Raw genomic sequence first — 15,194 nt, 5'->3', positions numbered from 1 at the left:
TCCTTGATCCCCATTCTGTGATTACAGCAGGACATCAGTTTGAGCTGTTTGCGAACAATTTGCCAACAAAAATATCACTCATTGGCATTCATCACTGACTTAAATTTCATTCAGAAGTCTAATTTAGCATCTGAAAATCTTCCAGCATGTTTTTGTTTGACTGGCAACATTCATGCTGGTTGTTTTTTGCGATAAGGAGATGAGCAGGAGGTGGGGGGTAAAATGGAGATGAGGGATGAAAAAACTAAGAGACAAGCGCGCGGGGGGGACTTTACCCATGAACCCTTTTATCCGCTGCACTCTTCACTGAAATTCACACACACACACACACATCATGTTGGTGTAGAAGTGGGAGGATAAACAGTGGTGTACAGCGATGTCTGATCCCCCTGGCTCTAATGATCACATCTACCATCTTTATTTCCAACTGGTTCTCTGCTAATGAGGTTTTCAGTTTACTTCCACTCCTCCCCTGCCTGCTCTGCTTTCCTTCCTCACGTTTCACTCTACAAATTGTTGTTTTTCACTCCCTCTGTAATTTTTGCAAATTTAGATATATTTTAGACCTCTTTCCATAGATAGCATTATAAATCTACGTTCTCCTTGTCCTTCCCCAATTGGTGCATCATAATGTTTTACTGCTACAATCTTCCACAGCATTTAAACCTTCATTCCTACTTCAGTCTTCTTTGTTTTCTATTCTCTGTGTTCAATAAATCAAACCTCTTCTTACAAGGTCAAACAAACACACTACCACCCACAAAAAATCCGTTACCAACCTGAATTGCGTTTTAATGTGAAATCATCAAGTTCGGCTCACTCTAATGGCCGACTCAGCCAGGCAGCCTCCTACCTACCCACAATCCTTTGCTTCCAGAACCTCTGCAAAGTCGCCACAAAGAAGAAGATTATGTGACAGTTGGCAGCATGCATGCAATTGCTCCTACAGTGACGGCTCTTTCATGTGTTTTTCTACATTTTCTCATCTGGTGTCTCCCTTTTTGTTTATTTTTTTTTCTCCTTGAAGAGCTTTTTATCTGTTGGAGGAGAACTTTCCACAGTGGAGAGGAGAGTTTGGCATCGGTCCAGCTGCTGAGTAGAACGTCCTGTTGCTGCAGCTGCTGAGCTGAGGTCGAAGGTCAAAGCCAATCTCCTGTTCATGAATACACTTAGGCAAACACTGTGAAGGAGCAAGGATGGGAAATGTTGACTTCAGCAGGGATGCTGGTTTAGCAGATAAGTCCAAATCAATGTCAGAAGCAGAGGGAGGTGATCTGATTTGGGGGCAACTTGGAACAAGTACAGGATTGGACTGTTAGGGGGGTTATCAATGCCAAAACTGTCAAATTTCAAATCTTGTACTTTGAGCCAACAATCTTTAAATGTGACTTTTTTTATAACAAAAAAACAAAAGACATTCAGTGATTTCCACTTGAACAGCCTCTGAAATAACCATTGTGGGTCACTAAAACCCAGACCAATAATTCTTTTAGGTTTGCAGCTCTTAAGCAGCCTCATCCAACAGGCACACAAATTTGGCTCTGCTCATCAGGATCTGACAATCTTCCCTTGGCATTTTCTTCTTCAATTGAAATTCAGAATATAGTGCAGCTGCTTGTCATCACCATGAGGAGAAAGTTAATTTCCTTTTATGCAGCTGTACTTGCTCCATCTACAACTACAGCATCCTCCTTCCACTCAGCAGGCTGAGACGCAGAATCTCATGCTGTCTCTCTAGTCCCGTACACCTCATACCTTAGTGAATGAACAAACAAACTCTATTTGTCCATTTTAATACCACACTATAAATAACTTCTTCAACATCATCTAAACAACATGGATAATCAATACAAGATAATAATGATCAGATCTATTGGTAAAACTATTTTTCTCATTTGCTGGACATTTCTTTGTGTTTGTTTTATCCTAACTGAAATAACATAAGTAATGTGTACATGATCAGATATTATCAGGTATGTCAGTCACGTCAAAGTATTAGTATATTATTATAAGCATTATTAGAAGTTGATTTCCTTTTAGTCCTGTCAGTTAGAGTATGAGTCATGTACTGATTCACACAGCTTTTATAAGGCCTCCACCTCGCCTACTTTGCCCCAAACTGTCAACCCTTTCTTTAATGTCATCATGTTGAGAAGCAACCCTTGTAACTACAGGCAGCAATGTGAAGGTACAATTGTGAAGTTGCTATATTGTCCTCACAGCCTCTAAGCAGATAGCAAGGTCGAGGGGGGGAAATGTTTGCTTTGCTTCATCAACCAAAGCATGTAAGTATTTATGTGCATCTGCAAATGTGTAAATGTATTGTGTGTATACGTGTGTGTGTTGCATAGACAAGTAGTAGAGATAAGGAAAAGGGTGCTGAGGTCACCGAAGCATGGAAATGTGAACAATGTCTCATTTAACAAATGAGGAAACAAAGCAGCCATGACAGCACTCACACAGACACGCACACTGACACACGCTCACAGAATGGTTTGGTAGTTTTTCTGGATTTAACCAGCAGCACAGATGTATTAAAATCTTCAGCCCACGGTCTCACTGGCGTACTTTATGTCTGTATTCTAATTTTATGAAACACAAATCTGAGCAGAAAAAGCTTTATTCCAAAAAATTCTTCTGAGCATTATTGACAGTAAAGATTTTTCCATTTACTCATAGCTGGAAATGTTTCAGGTGGTGAAGACAGGTGATAACCAACAATCAAAATTAATTCCTTGAAAGATTAATGGCAGAGGCTTGACATGATAAATTGTTATTATACGTTATTATTACTCAAATTTTAAAAAAGCTAAAAATATTCATGGGATTAAATCAGGTTTGTCTTATTGTTTTTATTAGGGTTAGGGTTATATGTGGGTTAAATATGTGAATAAATTTATATTGCATGTAAATTTAATAATAATAATAATGATAATACATTTTATTTCTATAGCGCTTTTCAGGAAACTCAAAGACACTTTACAGGTAAAAGCAGAAGTTATGTACATTTAAAACCATTTAAAAACATGAAGGATTTATACTTAATAATTCAAAGATTTGCATGCTAGATTAAAAAAAATATCATTGTGAGATAAGATTTGTTAAGTAGCATTTAGGATAGTTTTTCTGCACACAAATTAATGAATTAATGAATTAATGAATTAATCTTAAAAATGTCCACACATTCTAGCCCAAGGGTTTGTATCTGAAAGTGTTTAAAAACTTTTTCCTTTTTCCTAATAGGTCACAGCAACTCAACCTTTAATCCCATTTGTAATCTATTCCTTACTAATAATAATGCATTACATTTATGTATCTGCATCCTGAAAGTTAATGCTCTCTCTGTCCTCCCTTCTCTTTCCATCTGATCTCTCCCTTTTCTTCATCTTTAATCACTCCTTCATCCCTCTATCTTTCCTACCTTTCTTCTTCTGTCTCTCACTATGTCAGAGCTGTCATGCTGGTAATGACGACTTGTCTTCTCCTTCAAACTTTATGTTGCATTCTGTCCAGGTCACAAGGCCGACAGTCAGTGTAGTTACACACACACACACACACACACACACACGCGCACCTACACACACACACACACACTGGCACAGATGCACACACACAAAAACACACAAGTTCACAATTGAATTTGTACTAGTGTTAAAAAGGTGCATACAATCCCACGCATGTAAAGATAAACATATAAACACACACACAAAACAATACACACATGTTGTCTAAGATGTACTGTACATGCACACCTACATGTCCACACACAGCGAGTGGAGGACAGCGGACAACTGTTGAGGCTGCCGGGGTTTGAACTTTGAAGTCTTAAGCAGGGGACTTTAGCTTAATCTGCCTCCTCCTGATCCACAGGCTTAGTCTCCTCTCTCTCTCCCTCTCTGCCTCTACTTCGCTTGCTCTCTCTGTCTTTCCCTCATCACCATTTCTATCTCAATCGGTCTGTGTCATCCCTCTTTTTCTGTCTTTCTTCTTTCATTCTCTGGCCTGTCCAGGAGCACAGAAACCCCCATGCAGGTTAAAAATAACTGTAGGACAGAAGAGCCAGGGTACAATGGCTGACATTTAGGGGACATAGTGGTAACTTGGACGGATATGTATACTTAACATAACATTCATGTATACGGGCCCACACAATATGTACATACACGTAGTGATTATACCTCACGTTCTAACACATACACACACACGATTTCGGGGCATTTTCTGACTCATTAATCAGGATCTTTAAGCAGAAAAACAATTGACACATGAACACACACAATATATCCTCTATGTGCACAGCAACACACGGCACACAGACATTAAGGGTAGCTTTCATTCTGTAATGCTGCAGTTAAAGTGATCTCCTGAACAGATCTTCCTCTCCTGAGAACATTAATCTTGTCATCATGTGCTTGTAGATGTACACGCTCACACACACACACACACACACACACACACACACACACACACACACACACACACACACACACACACACACACACACACAAAATATCAAATTACATAATTTTACTGTATGTGATGTTTTTGCCTTAACAGGTTGAAGTGCAAATATAGCAAAAGAAGCTGTTAAACATTGTGTGTTTCCTTTAACAGGCTAAACCCTCCACTGGCTCCATCGTTACATGCATGTTGTACAGCCAAGACTTGTTCAAACTCACAAAACTTTTAAGGAGGCCCCAAGGTTTCCAGAGATACCAAACATGTCCAGTTGAATTTTGAGGGTGAGAGCAGACTTTTAATTTATTCATCTAGAATATTTCCATTTGACGCGACTATACTATATTATCACGACAAATAGTATGGTTCTAGTTAATGTCAGGTTCAAGTCTGATCATAACTGAAGTTATAGGATGGACCTTAATCACATGTCAATTGTAGGCCTATAAGAAACTACTCTGGAAAACTAATCTACACACACCAACATCCCATCTGTCTAATACTGAACCTAAATGACTAATGATAATATACACATGCAATTTGTAGGAGACTGAGTATTACCAAACAGGAGACGTGGGCAGGAGGAATGATGGGTGTAATAATGTTCATCAAATCCCCCTCATGATGCATTGGAGGCATCCTCCATCACACGACAAATCAGTTTAATTCCGCTGTTATATGTGAGCTGCTGTTTGACTGGAGGAATATGAACGGCAAGAGTTTGCTGGCAGCAGTGTCAGGAAGGTCATTAGCTTCTTACATCATGTGTCAAAATAAAGGATGAAAAGATTTATCTGTAGAGCACACAGTACTGCAGGTACTTCTAATTGCTGATAATGAAAAAAACACAAGAGAATGTCTCTTTTGAAAGGGTCAAAAAGCAAAATCTGTTTGTGTAATGAACTGTCAGATAGTACAATATTTCATCTCCTCTCCTCTCCTGTGATCTGTCTGTCCAGCAGCACAGAAGGAAGAAGGTCCCCCCCCCCCACACACACAGATAATATGTCTTAAAGAAAGAAACAACATAAGTTAAATAGCAAAAAGAAGGAAAGAATGACAAGAAGTGAGAAAGAAAGCATGATGTTGCATCGTACCTTGATTGTTCTGTGTGTGGCATTCATGTGTGTAAAATGTGTGATAATGTATGGCAGACATGCAGTCATCACTGTTTGGAGCAGATAAGAGACACAGACAGAATGTGTTATTCTGCTGACTCAGCAGTGAGGCAAAGACTGCAAATCACAGGACTGACAGGGAGAAAAAGATAAAATGTTATGTAAGAAGGTAAGAAAGCAACATACTGTAGAAAGACTGCTCAGGAGTGTAAAACCCTGACCACGAGTCAAGAGAATAGAATGGAGCAGATGTATTGTTAATGCACGTGTCAGCTGTTTGCCTTTGTTTTTTGAATTTATGTTTGTTAAAGAGGCTGTAATTGCTATTTTTCACACAAATGACAATGTGAAAATAATGTGACAATGTGAAAGGAGTCGCTTCTTGTGATGAATGTACAGAGAATTATCAGCTCAATCTGCAGCTCCCCTCTGCTTTACAGAGCTTTTTGGCCCTTTCAGATAGGAAGCAATTTGCGCTGCGCTGGCCGCAGGGTTCAGCGCAAAAGTTCAACAATGCGGGCGAAGTCGCCGAGCAGTGCGCTTGTGCTTTGCTCAACGCAGCAACAAACTGCTGTGGCGCAGCGCAAGACATTGAAAATAATGGGTTTCACAGCGCAGCAGTGCGGTCGTTGCAGTCTGTCTGAAAGGCCCATTATAGTTTCAGCTCATCATTTAGAATTTAGCCTGCACTGCACTGGTTCTCTCTCATCGTAAAATTTTCGGCCACAACAGGCAGCCTTTCTAGAGAGAGATCTCTAAAAACTATCTGCTAAGCAAGAAACAACAGACAGAGACCCAGTTAAACTAGACTAGCTGGTGAACATAATGGAGCCAGATATTTCCCTCTGGAGTCGGTAAACACCAAAAACAGTGCTAAAAATTAATGAAAATGTTGCTCTGTGGAGGCTGGATGTGTAAATAACTGACATATTTTTCAAAATCTCTCCTTGTTATTTTTATTAGCAGAGCAGTTTGTTTATACTAAGACAAAGAGTTGTTAGAGAAAGACAAAACTTTCCAACACCACTTTACAATTACAATTGGACCGTATGTGTAGTTCAACACAGAGTGGTGCAACGATCAGTGGAAATATCATGTTAGTTTCAGTAGTCAGAATCTCCCACTTTAGCACTTTTATGCATATCATAATTAACCTTAAAGTTTTAGTCAACTCTTGTTGCTTATACATGTATACATGTACCTAGATGGATTTGATAGGGACTTTTAAAAGGATTCAAATCTGATAAAATTCTATCAAACCAGAACCCTATTCTTTAATTCATTTGTTGATTAGCAACAACAACACAAAACTTATCCTGACTGTTGGCGTGTTTGAAATCTATGGCGAACTTCCTGTGTAGAAAGGCAATAACAGGAAGTAGGAAACAGGTGTTAAGGCCTGAGGTGAAAGGTTACAGGAAATGGTCCATTTCTCCCGCAGGAAGTGACTGGAGGGAGCGGCCAGGAAAACAACCGGACTACAGTGGATGTGTGTAAATGCTCATGTATGTGAGTGTGTTCACCATTGAACACTGTGGTCATCACAGCTAAACAATGTTAGAGTGCTGCTGCAGTTTTCAGTCTGAATAAATGCCAGTGCGGGCTAGCTCGGTCCAAAAATAGCCCCAGAATAATATCACAACAAAACCACAGGCCATTTACAGCTGATCCCACAGGGGACGCAGCTCCAGCTCTGCAGCTCACTTCCAAACACCATAATGCCACAATAACAGACGAGAGGGCATGTTTTACTGCCAATATGAATACAATATTGATTCAGTAAGTAGGTGATGCTTCACTACATATAACGCAGTAGGGGAGGTCTCCAGAGTGCTTTGGCTGTTATGTAACGTTGATGTTTATGTGCTGCTTTTCTTCAAAGACGAGCAGGTAAACAGGGATGATCACAAACTACGTGCCTGGTTACCTAAACTGACTGCACAAAACACTGATGTGGTGTCTTTGACGTCATACTCAGGTTAGTATTTGAGTTTATCGCTTGCCCCAAATTGTCAATATTCAAATTTGTGGCTTTGCAATAGGCTGCGAGACTCTTCAGTGAAGGCAAAAATGTCCCAAAGCATATTTGCCTTGCCTTGTCAGTAAAGGGAGACTTTTGCAGAACAGCTGCCACTGTGGGCAACAGGATGATGATAATAATTTTTCAAGGTTCTCCTAAGTCCTTAAGGTGTTTAACTTTTGTGATAATTTATATGTTTATCCATGGCATGCTGAAGCTCAGTGCTATAGAAGCACAAGTGAAGAGAAGTTAAAGAGCAAGAGCAAACTGTTACAGTACGTCAATAATGTCACTATAAATATCTATCTAAAATCAGCACACAATTATCACCAGCTACAGGTCATACCAGACCAGGTGAGGTATTGAGTTGGGCATGGGTGCGTTTTCTTGCTTATGAATTCAGGAGATTCGTTTTTTTACTTAACTTACTTCACTTAACTTTAACTAAACAGTTGTATAGCCCTAATATTAGCCTGAATATGAGCCTAATACAACTTGTTTTATTTGATTAATTAGTTAATTATTCGTTTTGAACATCTGCAACACAGATGTGTTAGATCAATTTAAATGAATTATTATGATATATTTGTATTTTGTATTTTTCATAGATTAATTTGACTTGACTTTAATTGTCAGCATCTGGTGGTCATCATAGTAACTGTAACTGAAAACATTTTAAAATTTCCTCCACATGTCAACAAATAAGTCAAGCTTTAAAAACTATGCTGAATTAGTTTATTCTGTTACTGTTATATGCTCATGTATTACTATATTACAATAAAAATACACACTCAGCCATCAAACTAACTACCTGAAATCAAAGCTAACAGTGAATTATGGGAGTTATCAGCACTTTAATGTATTTGATACTGTACCATGAATCCAATTCCAAATCTTACATATTTAACAGAGGAATACAGTCCTTAACAATATTAAGAGCATTATCACCCCTTCCAAACTATGAATATCTAATTTATGTAACGAATGTGCAACGGTGTCAACAAGATGGGGTGATGGTGTTTTACAAGAGTGTACTTGGGGGTCAGGGGGCGGTAACAAAAGTAAACACTGAATAATAAAAGTAACAAAATCTCTCAATAAATTCTCTTCATGCATATGTCATGTCAGACCTCATTAGAGCCGGTAAAAGAATTTATTCAGCTCATGAATCATCTTCTTCACTGGTCTGTTGTCCTGTTATGTGGCCTTGAAAGGCGGCGTGTCGTCTGTCGGTGTTGCTGCTGCTCTGTTTTTCTTTCTATCAGCAGCTGCTTTCTCCAGTGAAGCTCTCCGTCACTCTGCAGCTGTCGGCTAACAAGAGTTCAGATCTGCTTCCAGCTTTCAGTCACCCACTCAGCCGGCCTGACTCTCATTTCTTGCTCTGTTGGTCCTCTCTCTTTCTGTCTATCTTTACGTCATCTTCTTCCATATTCTTCATTTTCTCCCTCTTCCTCCTAGTCTCTCGTTCCAACTCTTTTTCACAACATCAGTAACACCCTTCAAACTCTACTCTTTCTCTTACCCTCTTTCTCTCCCTCGCCCAGTCCCAGGGGTTAACCAGTAAGGCCAACAGCACATGCTACAACAGCCGCGCTCTTGACAAGAAGAAGAACAAGACGACATTTTATCAACAGCCCGAAAGAGTAGACGTTAGTAGAAGTAATCAGCGGCTGCATTGCACTGGACCCCAATTCATCTTTCAGATGCACACATGTGTATAATGGTGTATCTCAACATGTGTGTGTGTGTGTGTTCAGGTCCATTCATCAGTTCAAAGTGAGTTTGTGTTGTTTTGGTTACAAAGCTGTTTCCACAATGACTGCCATGCTTTAAAAACTGTGTCAGGGAGACTTCTCAGCTTACAAACACTCCACTATCTTTAAATATGTCTGTGTGTTTGACAGCTTGTGTTGTGGGTAAACTTCAAGCATTTTTCCTCATGTCATTTCATGAATCTTGTTGAGTCTTTTTTCGTATGTGAAACAATGGAAACACATTGTCTGTACTGTAGCATGCTGCTAAAACAGAAGCATTTCAACAACAAACCTCTAATAAACCAACAAAACTCTAATAAAGTTATAACTAGTTCCTTTTTAAGGGGATGTCAGCCTTTTGTACCCTATATATATATTTTTTGTTTTTTAAACAATTTTGAGCTCGTTATGGCTGCACTGTTAAACAAAACTTAAAATACATCTTAACAAAACTTTGTGTTTTTCTAGAATTTAAAATCAGGTCCCTTGGGTTTGATTGATGCTCAGCTGCATGCACTTCTTCAAATGGTTGAGGCCGCTGTGTGTCCAGCAGGGCAGAGGAGGTTATTTTGGGGTGGGGGTTTCTTTCGGTGTGTGTGTGTGTGTGTGTGTGTGTGTGAATAAGTGTGCATCGTCAAATGCTACACAAATCCATTTAGTCGCCTCTCTGACATGGTATAAATAGCCTAAAGAGCAACAGGGGGATTCGCCTTCTATTATAAGTGTCTAAATATCAGCAGCTATTAGCCTGCTTGTCTCGCCGCGGCTGCTCGCCTCGTCCAAAACAGCATTACTCAACTGTCAGTCAGCCTCAGGCTCAGATGCTCATGATGCAGAAAATACAAACTGAATAAAAAAACACAACACACATATTAACTCACCAGGACAAAGCAGGTGAACGCTGCTGTTTCAACTGTATTGATTTCACTATTTTGTCCATATGGAGGAGAAAAAGGTAAAACATATAGAGACTTGTAAGATTAAGTAAAGGAATATTTTGGCTTTTTTGTAACAACACATATTTGCTTTCTGGGAGAGAGTAGATGAATCTAAGACTCTCTCATGTCTGCAGGCTAAATACGGAGGTACCGCGACCAGCTGGTTAGCTTAGCTTAGCACTAAGACTGGAAACACAAGAAAACAGCTCTCTGGCTCAAAATCTGCCAACCAGCACCTCTAAAGCTCACAGATTGACATGTTACCTCATATCTCATTTGTTTAATTGGTACAAACGTCAATGGCTGCGGTGTTGTTTGGCTCTGGGCAGTAACTTCCTGGAATCTATACTCATTGCCTGGCAACTAGAGTTTGGTGTGGAAAAACATGACTGACCTACCCAGAGACCTGACCTCAACCACATCCCACACTTTTGGGGATGAACTGCAACACCGACTACGAGCCTTATCTCTCAACATCAACGATCGACTTCACTAATGCTCCTGAGGCTGAATGGGTGCCCAGGAAGGATGCACATACTTTTGACCATATAGTAAACCTTCACAGCCTGACAAGAATAACATTTAGAGCAAGATTCTAGCATTAAACAAATCACCATATGTGCAAACACAATACAAGACTGTTATCTGCATGAGTTGAACTCTGCAGTGTGTGTGTGGGCTTGAGGATTGAGTGTGGGTGAGTTAGTTTATGTGTGTACAGTATTGATTAATTATGCATAAAACTCTCTTCATAACTGCACCGTAGAATTGTGTACTCTGCAAAAAAAAATTCTTATCACTGAGGACTGTGTGTGTACACAAGTCTGATAACTATAATTATTCACAACTATAAAGGCGTAGCGCTCCTTCCCCTCCACCGCCTCCAAATTCTGCTTATGACAGAGAATGAGAAATTGCAGCGGGGGAAAATGAATGCTCATGCAACACCAGAGCTCAGGGACGAGGAGAAAAATCTAAAACATCTGAGGCCATTTAAAAAATTTTTTCCTTATGATTATTCCATTTATTTATTTATTTTTGTTTTAAACCTAGTTTAAGTCTTTGAATCAACATATTATTATTTTTGTAAAAGCCACTTCCTTGTGTGTGTGTGTGTGTGTGTGTGTGTGCCCACAAGCCCGGTTGAATGCACTGTCTAGCAGGCCTAAACAGTCAATAGATGGAAACAATGCCAGACCTGACAAATCAATATAGAGCAATCATGAAGAGAGAATGATGATAATGACTTAAACAGATTGGGATCATAATCAATGGTTGGGCTAATTGTCCTCTATTACACAGCTGGTATCGGCACTTAGATTTAGCTGTACAATCAGCAGTAGAATGAGCTTCGTGTGAACTGAGACAGCGGAAAACATGGCGTCCAGGTTATCTGTGCATGTTCTGAGCTAAACAAATATCAACTACAGTTTTAGATAGTAAAATGTGAAGCGACAAAGCCTCGTGGGGGCTGTTCTTGTTGAATTCTATCAAATCAATTACTTCTTTTATTTTTATTTAAAAATCAGTGTTGTCAAATAATTTCAATATTGACATGTACAACTCCTCTATCACCGAAGAATATGAACACAAAACATCAGGATCATGTTTCAACTTTTCAGAGAGACTTATGAAAGAATCCCTATTAAATAATGGCAGGCACGTGCACACACAGACATAAAAAGGGGCTTCAGCACCTGCCCTTTTTCTTCTTCAAGAGAAAGTGCCCTTTTTTCTGGGGCTCTTTTTAAAATAACATAAATGAATATACAGTATATTTATTCCTGTTTTCGCTCAGCTTCCCTGTGAAACAAATATATTTATTGAATAAAAAAATCTAAATATCAGGTCAGAAGATGAGAGTTTGCCGAGTTCCTTTGCCCTCTCTCTCTCTCTCTCTCTCGCTTTCCCTTGTTCCGCGTCTCCCTCCAGCATCACACACAGACAGACAGGCAGCCGCCCCTCCCAGCTTCTGGCTTGTGTGGAGGTGAGTGGTGATGAACAATAGACTAAACTACCAGTGCATGGAGTTTACCGCTAATTAGACCACTAAAAGACAAAAGGCATATATGAGTCTATGTCTTGCTAACATTCATGACTCATGAGCTGAGCTAATGTAATAAGTTAGCTGAAGTTTAGCTAACGCCAAATCTCATGGCCATACAAACTAATGTACTGTACTTAATGGACACACTACAGTAACATTTGTGTCTAATAACGTCATCACAATTGCCACATTGAGTCATTATTCTAAATATATACTAGTAGCACATAAAGTTGTGGCATAGTTTTCTTTGCTGTTGCCTGCTCCTGTGATAAACCTAGGGAATACTAAAGAAGACCGCGGTCTCTGTGTGAACTGATTATTTTGTAGAAAAGTAAAATTGTTGAGTATGAGCCCTAACTAGCGCCACCATATGGCCAATATATATTCCAGCTAACAGTGAGGTTACAATAAATACTTTAAATCAGTGGCTACAAACAAGTATATTGTAATCCTGCTTAAATAATATTTTGTGACGATAGCACAACATCAGTACATAAACATTATTCATATGAGGTGACAGTCCTAACTTGCTCAGTAGGATCAGTAACAACAACTCATCCGACCCTGTATGTCATAATAACTGGAGAGAGAGAGAGCGAGAGAGAGAAAAGGAGAAGGAGGGAGGGAGGGGGAGAGCGGTAGATGAGAAAGCTGAATGCTACAAGAAGTCAGTGGGAAGGAAAGTTGAAGCTCCATGTTTTTCATTAAAACACTTCTCACACATAATTGATGTGTGTGTGTGTGTGTGTGTGTGTGTGTGTGTGTGTGTGTGTGTGAGAGAGACGGCGAGAGAAAGACTGATCAGGACACTCGATCACACTTCCTCCCTCAGCAGGAAACTGTTTCCTGTTGGCCTGTGGATGTTTAGGTTTCTGGCTCAGCATGGGTGTGTGTGTGTGTGTGTGTGTGTGTGGCAGCCTACAGTCCATGTCACATGTGGAGTTTATATGTTCACATCTCACACACCTGGCACTCACTCTCTATTTTTTCTCTTACCTCATTTTTCTCTCTTTCTCTCTTTTGCCTTTCATCTTGCCTTCTCTCCTCCTTCCCCTCCCTTTTTCATAACCCCCATCTTGTTTTCTGCCTCACCCTTTTTTAATTTCTCCTTTGTCCTTTGTGTCCCCTTGTCGGTCTTTTCCCCTTATTTTTCATTTGTCATTGCCTTTCTCTCTCCCTCCTCCGTCTGTTTTTCTTTTTTTGCCTCGTTCAGCTTCACTTGAACAGAAAATCACAACTCGACCACAGAAACACACATAGTTTGTCGTTCCAAACGCAAACACATCCCTCCCTCTCTTCCTCACACACCCCTTCAGCTGAGGCAGAGCTGACACACACACACACACACACACACACACACACACACACACACACACACACACACACATACATACATACACTAATAAACACATAAATTGCAGTGAGTTTTTCTGCGTTTTCTGCGGAATAGAATAGAATAGAAGATCTGACTGACCTGTTTGACGCGGTCTGGGTTGACGGTGGTCTGCGGCTGCAGGATGCTGACCGGCTCTGTCTTCTGGGTGCTCTGAGGCATCTCCCTCACCTTCTCAGCGATGAAGTCATGGACACCGTTCAGCGCTTCCACTGTCCCCTGGATCAGACACACCCGCTCTGTCGTCCCTGCATACACACACACACACACACACACACACAGACAGGTCAGTTTATGAGGTTAAACTGAAGGTACTCTCAACGTACTTGGAAAATATATAAGGAGCTTTTTAAACAAAAAGAGAAAAACAATAATACAAGCATGTTTTCATCAGCGGCTGCTATGCAAATATTCAAACGAGCGCTTGTTAAGTATTTTGTAACTCTGGCACATCACTGAATGTTATTGAAGACGAAGAAGTAGAAGAAGGAGAAGGAGAATAGGGCGAAGAACGATAATGATTTGTTCATGTTTATGTTGTTCAAATTGACATGTTCAAAATGTTTCCGCAGGTGGGTGGAAATACACAGAAGGCAGGTAAATATTTGATGTAGTACGGGAAATGCTCTCCCAATTCTGACATGAAAACTCACAACTATTTATCTATTTTCATCATTTTTATGTGCAGTTGAAAGTGAAACCAACCCTGGCTCATTTAAAAACAAAAATAAATATGAGATGAGAAAAGATACCAGGAAACTGTAATGATCCCTGCAGGGAAATTTCGCTGCTGCAAATATATAAAGTATAAAACTAATAAGAAATGTGTAAATATTATATTGCTTAAAGAGGGTTTACCACAGATTTTGGCTGAGATTGTGACAAAAAATACATCTTGATCAGTGCAAGACAGAGTAATAAAGCAAAGACAGACCAATGACACAAAGTCAGTCTGGACTGAAAGGTTAAGGTCTAAAATGAAAATAAAGGCCATAAAAATAGTTATTCTTGACCTCACAGGTAGAATGCAACATTCAGAAAACATTAGAGTTCATATTTCCACTGCATCTTCTTCTCCCGAACATATCAGAAACATTCAGTTTATGTCTGTTTCCAGGACTTTGTCCAATCAGGAAATTAATTCCCTTGTGACCTGAAAAATAAAAACATGCTGCTGTGATTTCCACAAAGTTGTGGAGGTTCAGAGGGTTTACACTCCACCTCTTCAGGAGGAACTAGGATTTATGTTCACTGAGAAATGCATTTACTAGCTCATGTGTTTGTGTGTGTGCATGAATGTACTACATGTTGTAGTTCATGCACTTCCTCACTCACCAGACACCCAGAATCCCAGTGTCGACAACATGATAAACTAAGCAACTCTATTGGAGGTCAAGAAGAAAATCTGACATAATTAAACAGTGCTAAAGTATATTTGAAATGAAATAGCGAGAATGACATTTTTC

General features: G+C 39.7%; 1 protein-coding gene across 2 annotated transcripts in view; it reads right to left on the bottom strand.

The window, feature by feature from the left end:
- Nucleotides 1-15,194, bottom strand: part of nova2 (NOVA alternative splicing regulator 2) — an 87,031-nt gene that overhangs the window by 16,537 nt on the left and 55,300 nt on the right. For both annotated transcript variants that reach the window (XM_038693089.1, XM_038693088.1), the window contains one exon: nt 13,810-13,976. In XM_038693089.1, the coding sequence (XP_038549017.1) occupies nt 13,810-13,976 (167 nt within the window). The remainder of the gene's footprint in view (nt 1-13,809; nt 13,977-15,194) is intronic.

The sequence above is a fragment of the Micropterus salmoides genome, unplaced genomic scaffold, assembly GCF_014851395.1.
Source record: "Micropterus salmoides isolate LMB-PRFRI ecotype aquatic unplaced genomic scaffold, ASM1485139v1 Ms_hic_scaffold_3, whole genome shotgun sequence".
Classification (NCBI taxonomy): Eukaryota; Metazoa; Chordata; class Actinopteri; order Centrarchiformes; family Centrarchidae; genus Micropterus; species Micropterus salmoides.
This window is presented reverse-complemented; position numbering and strand designations above follow the sequence as displayed.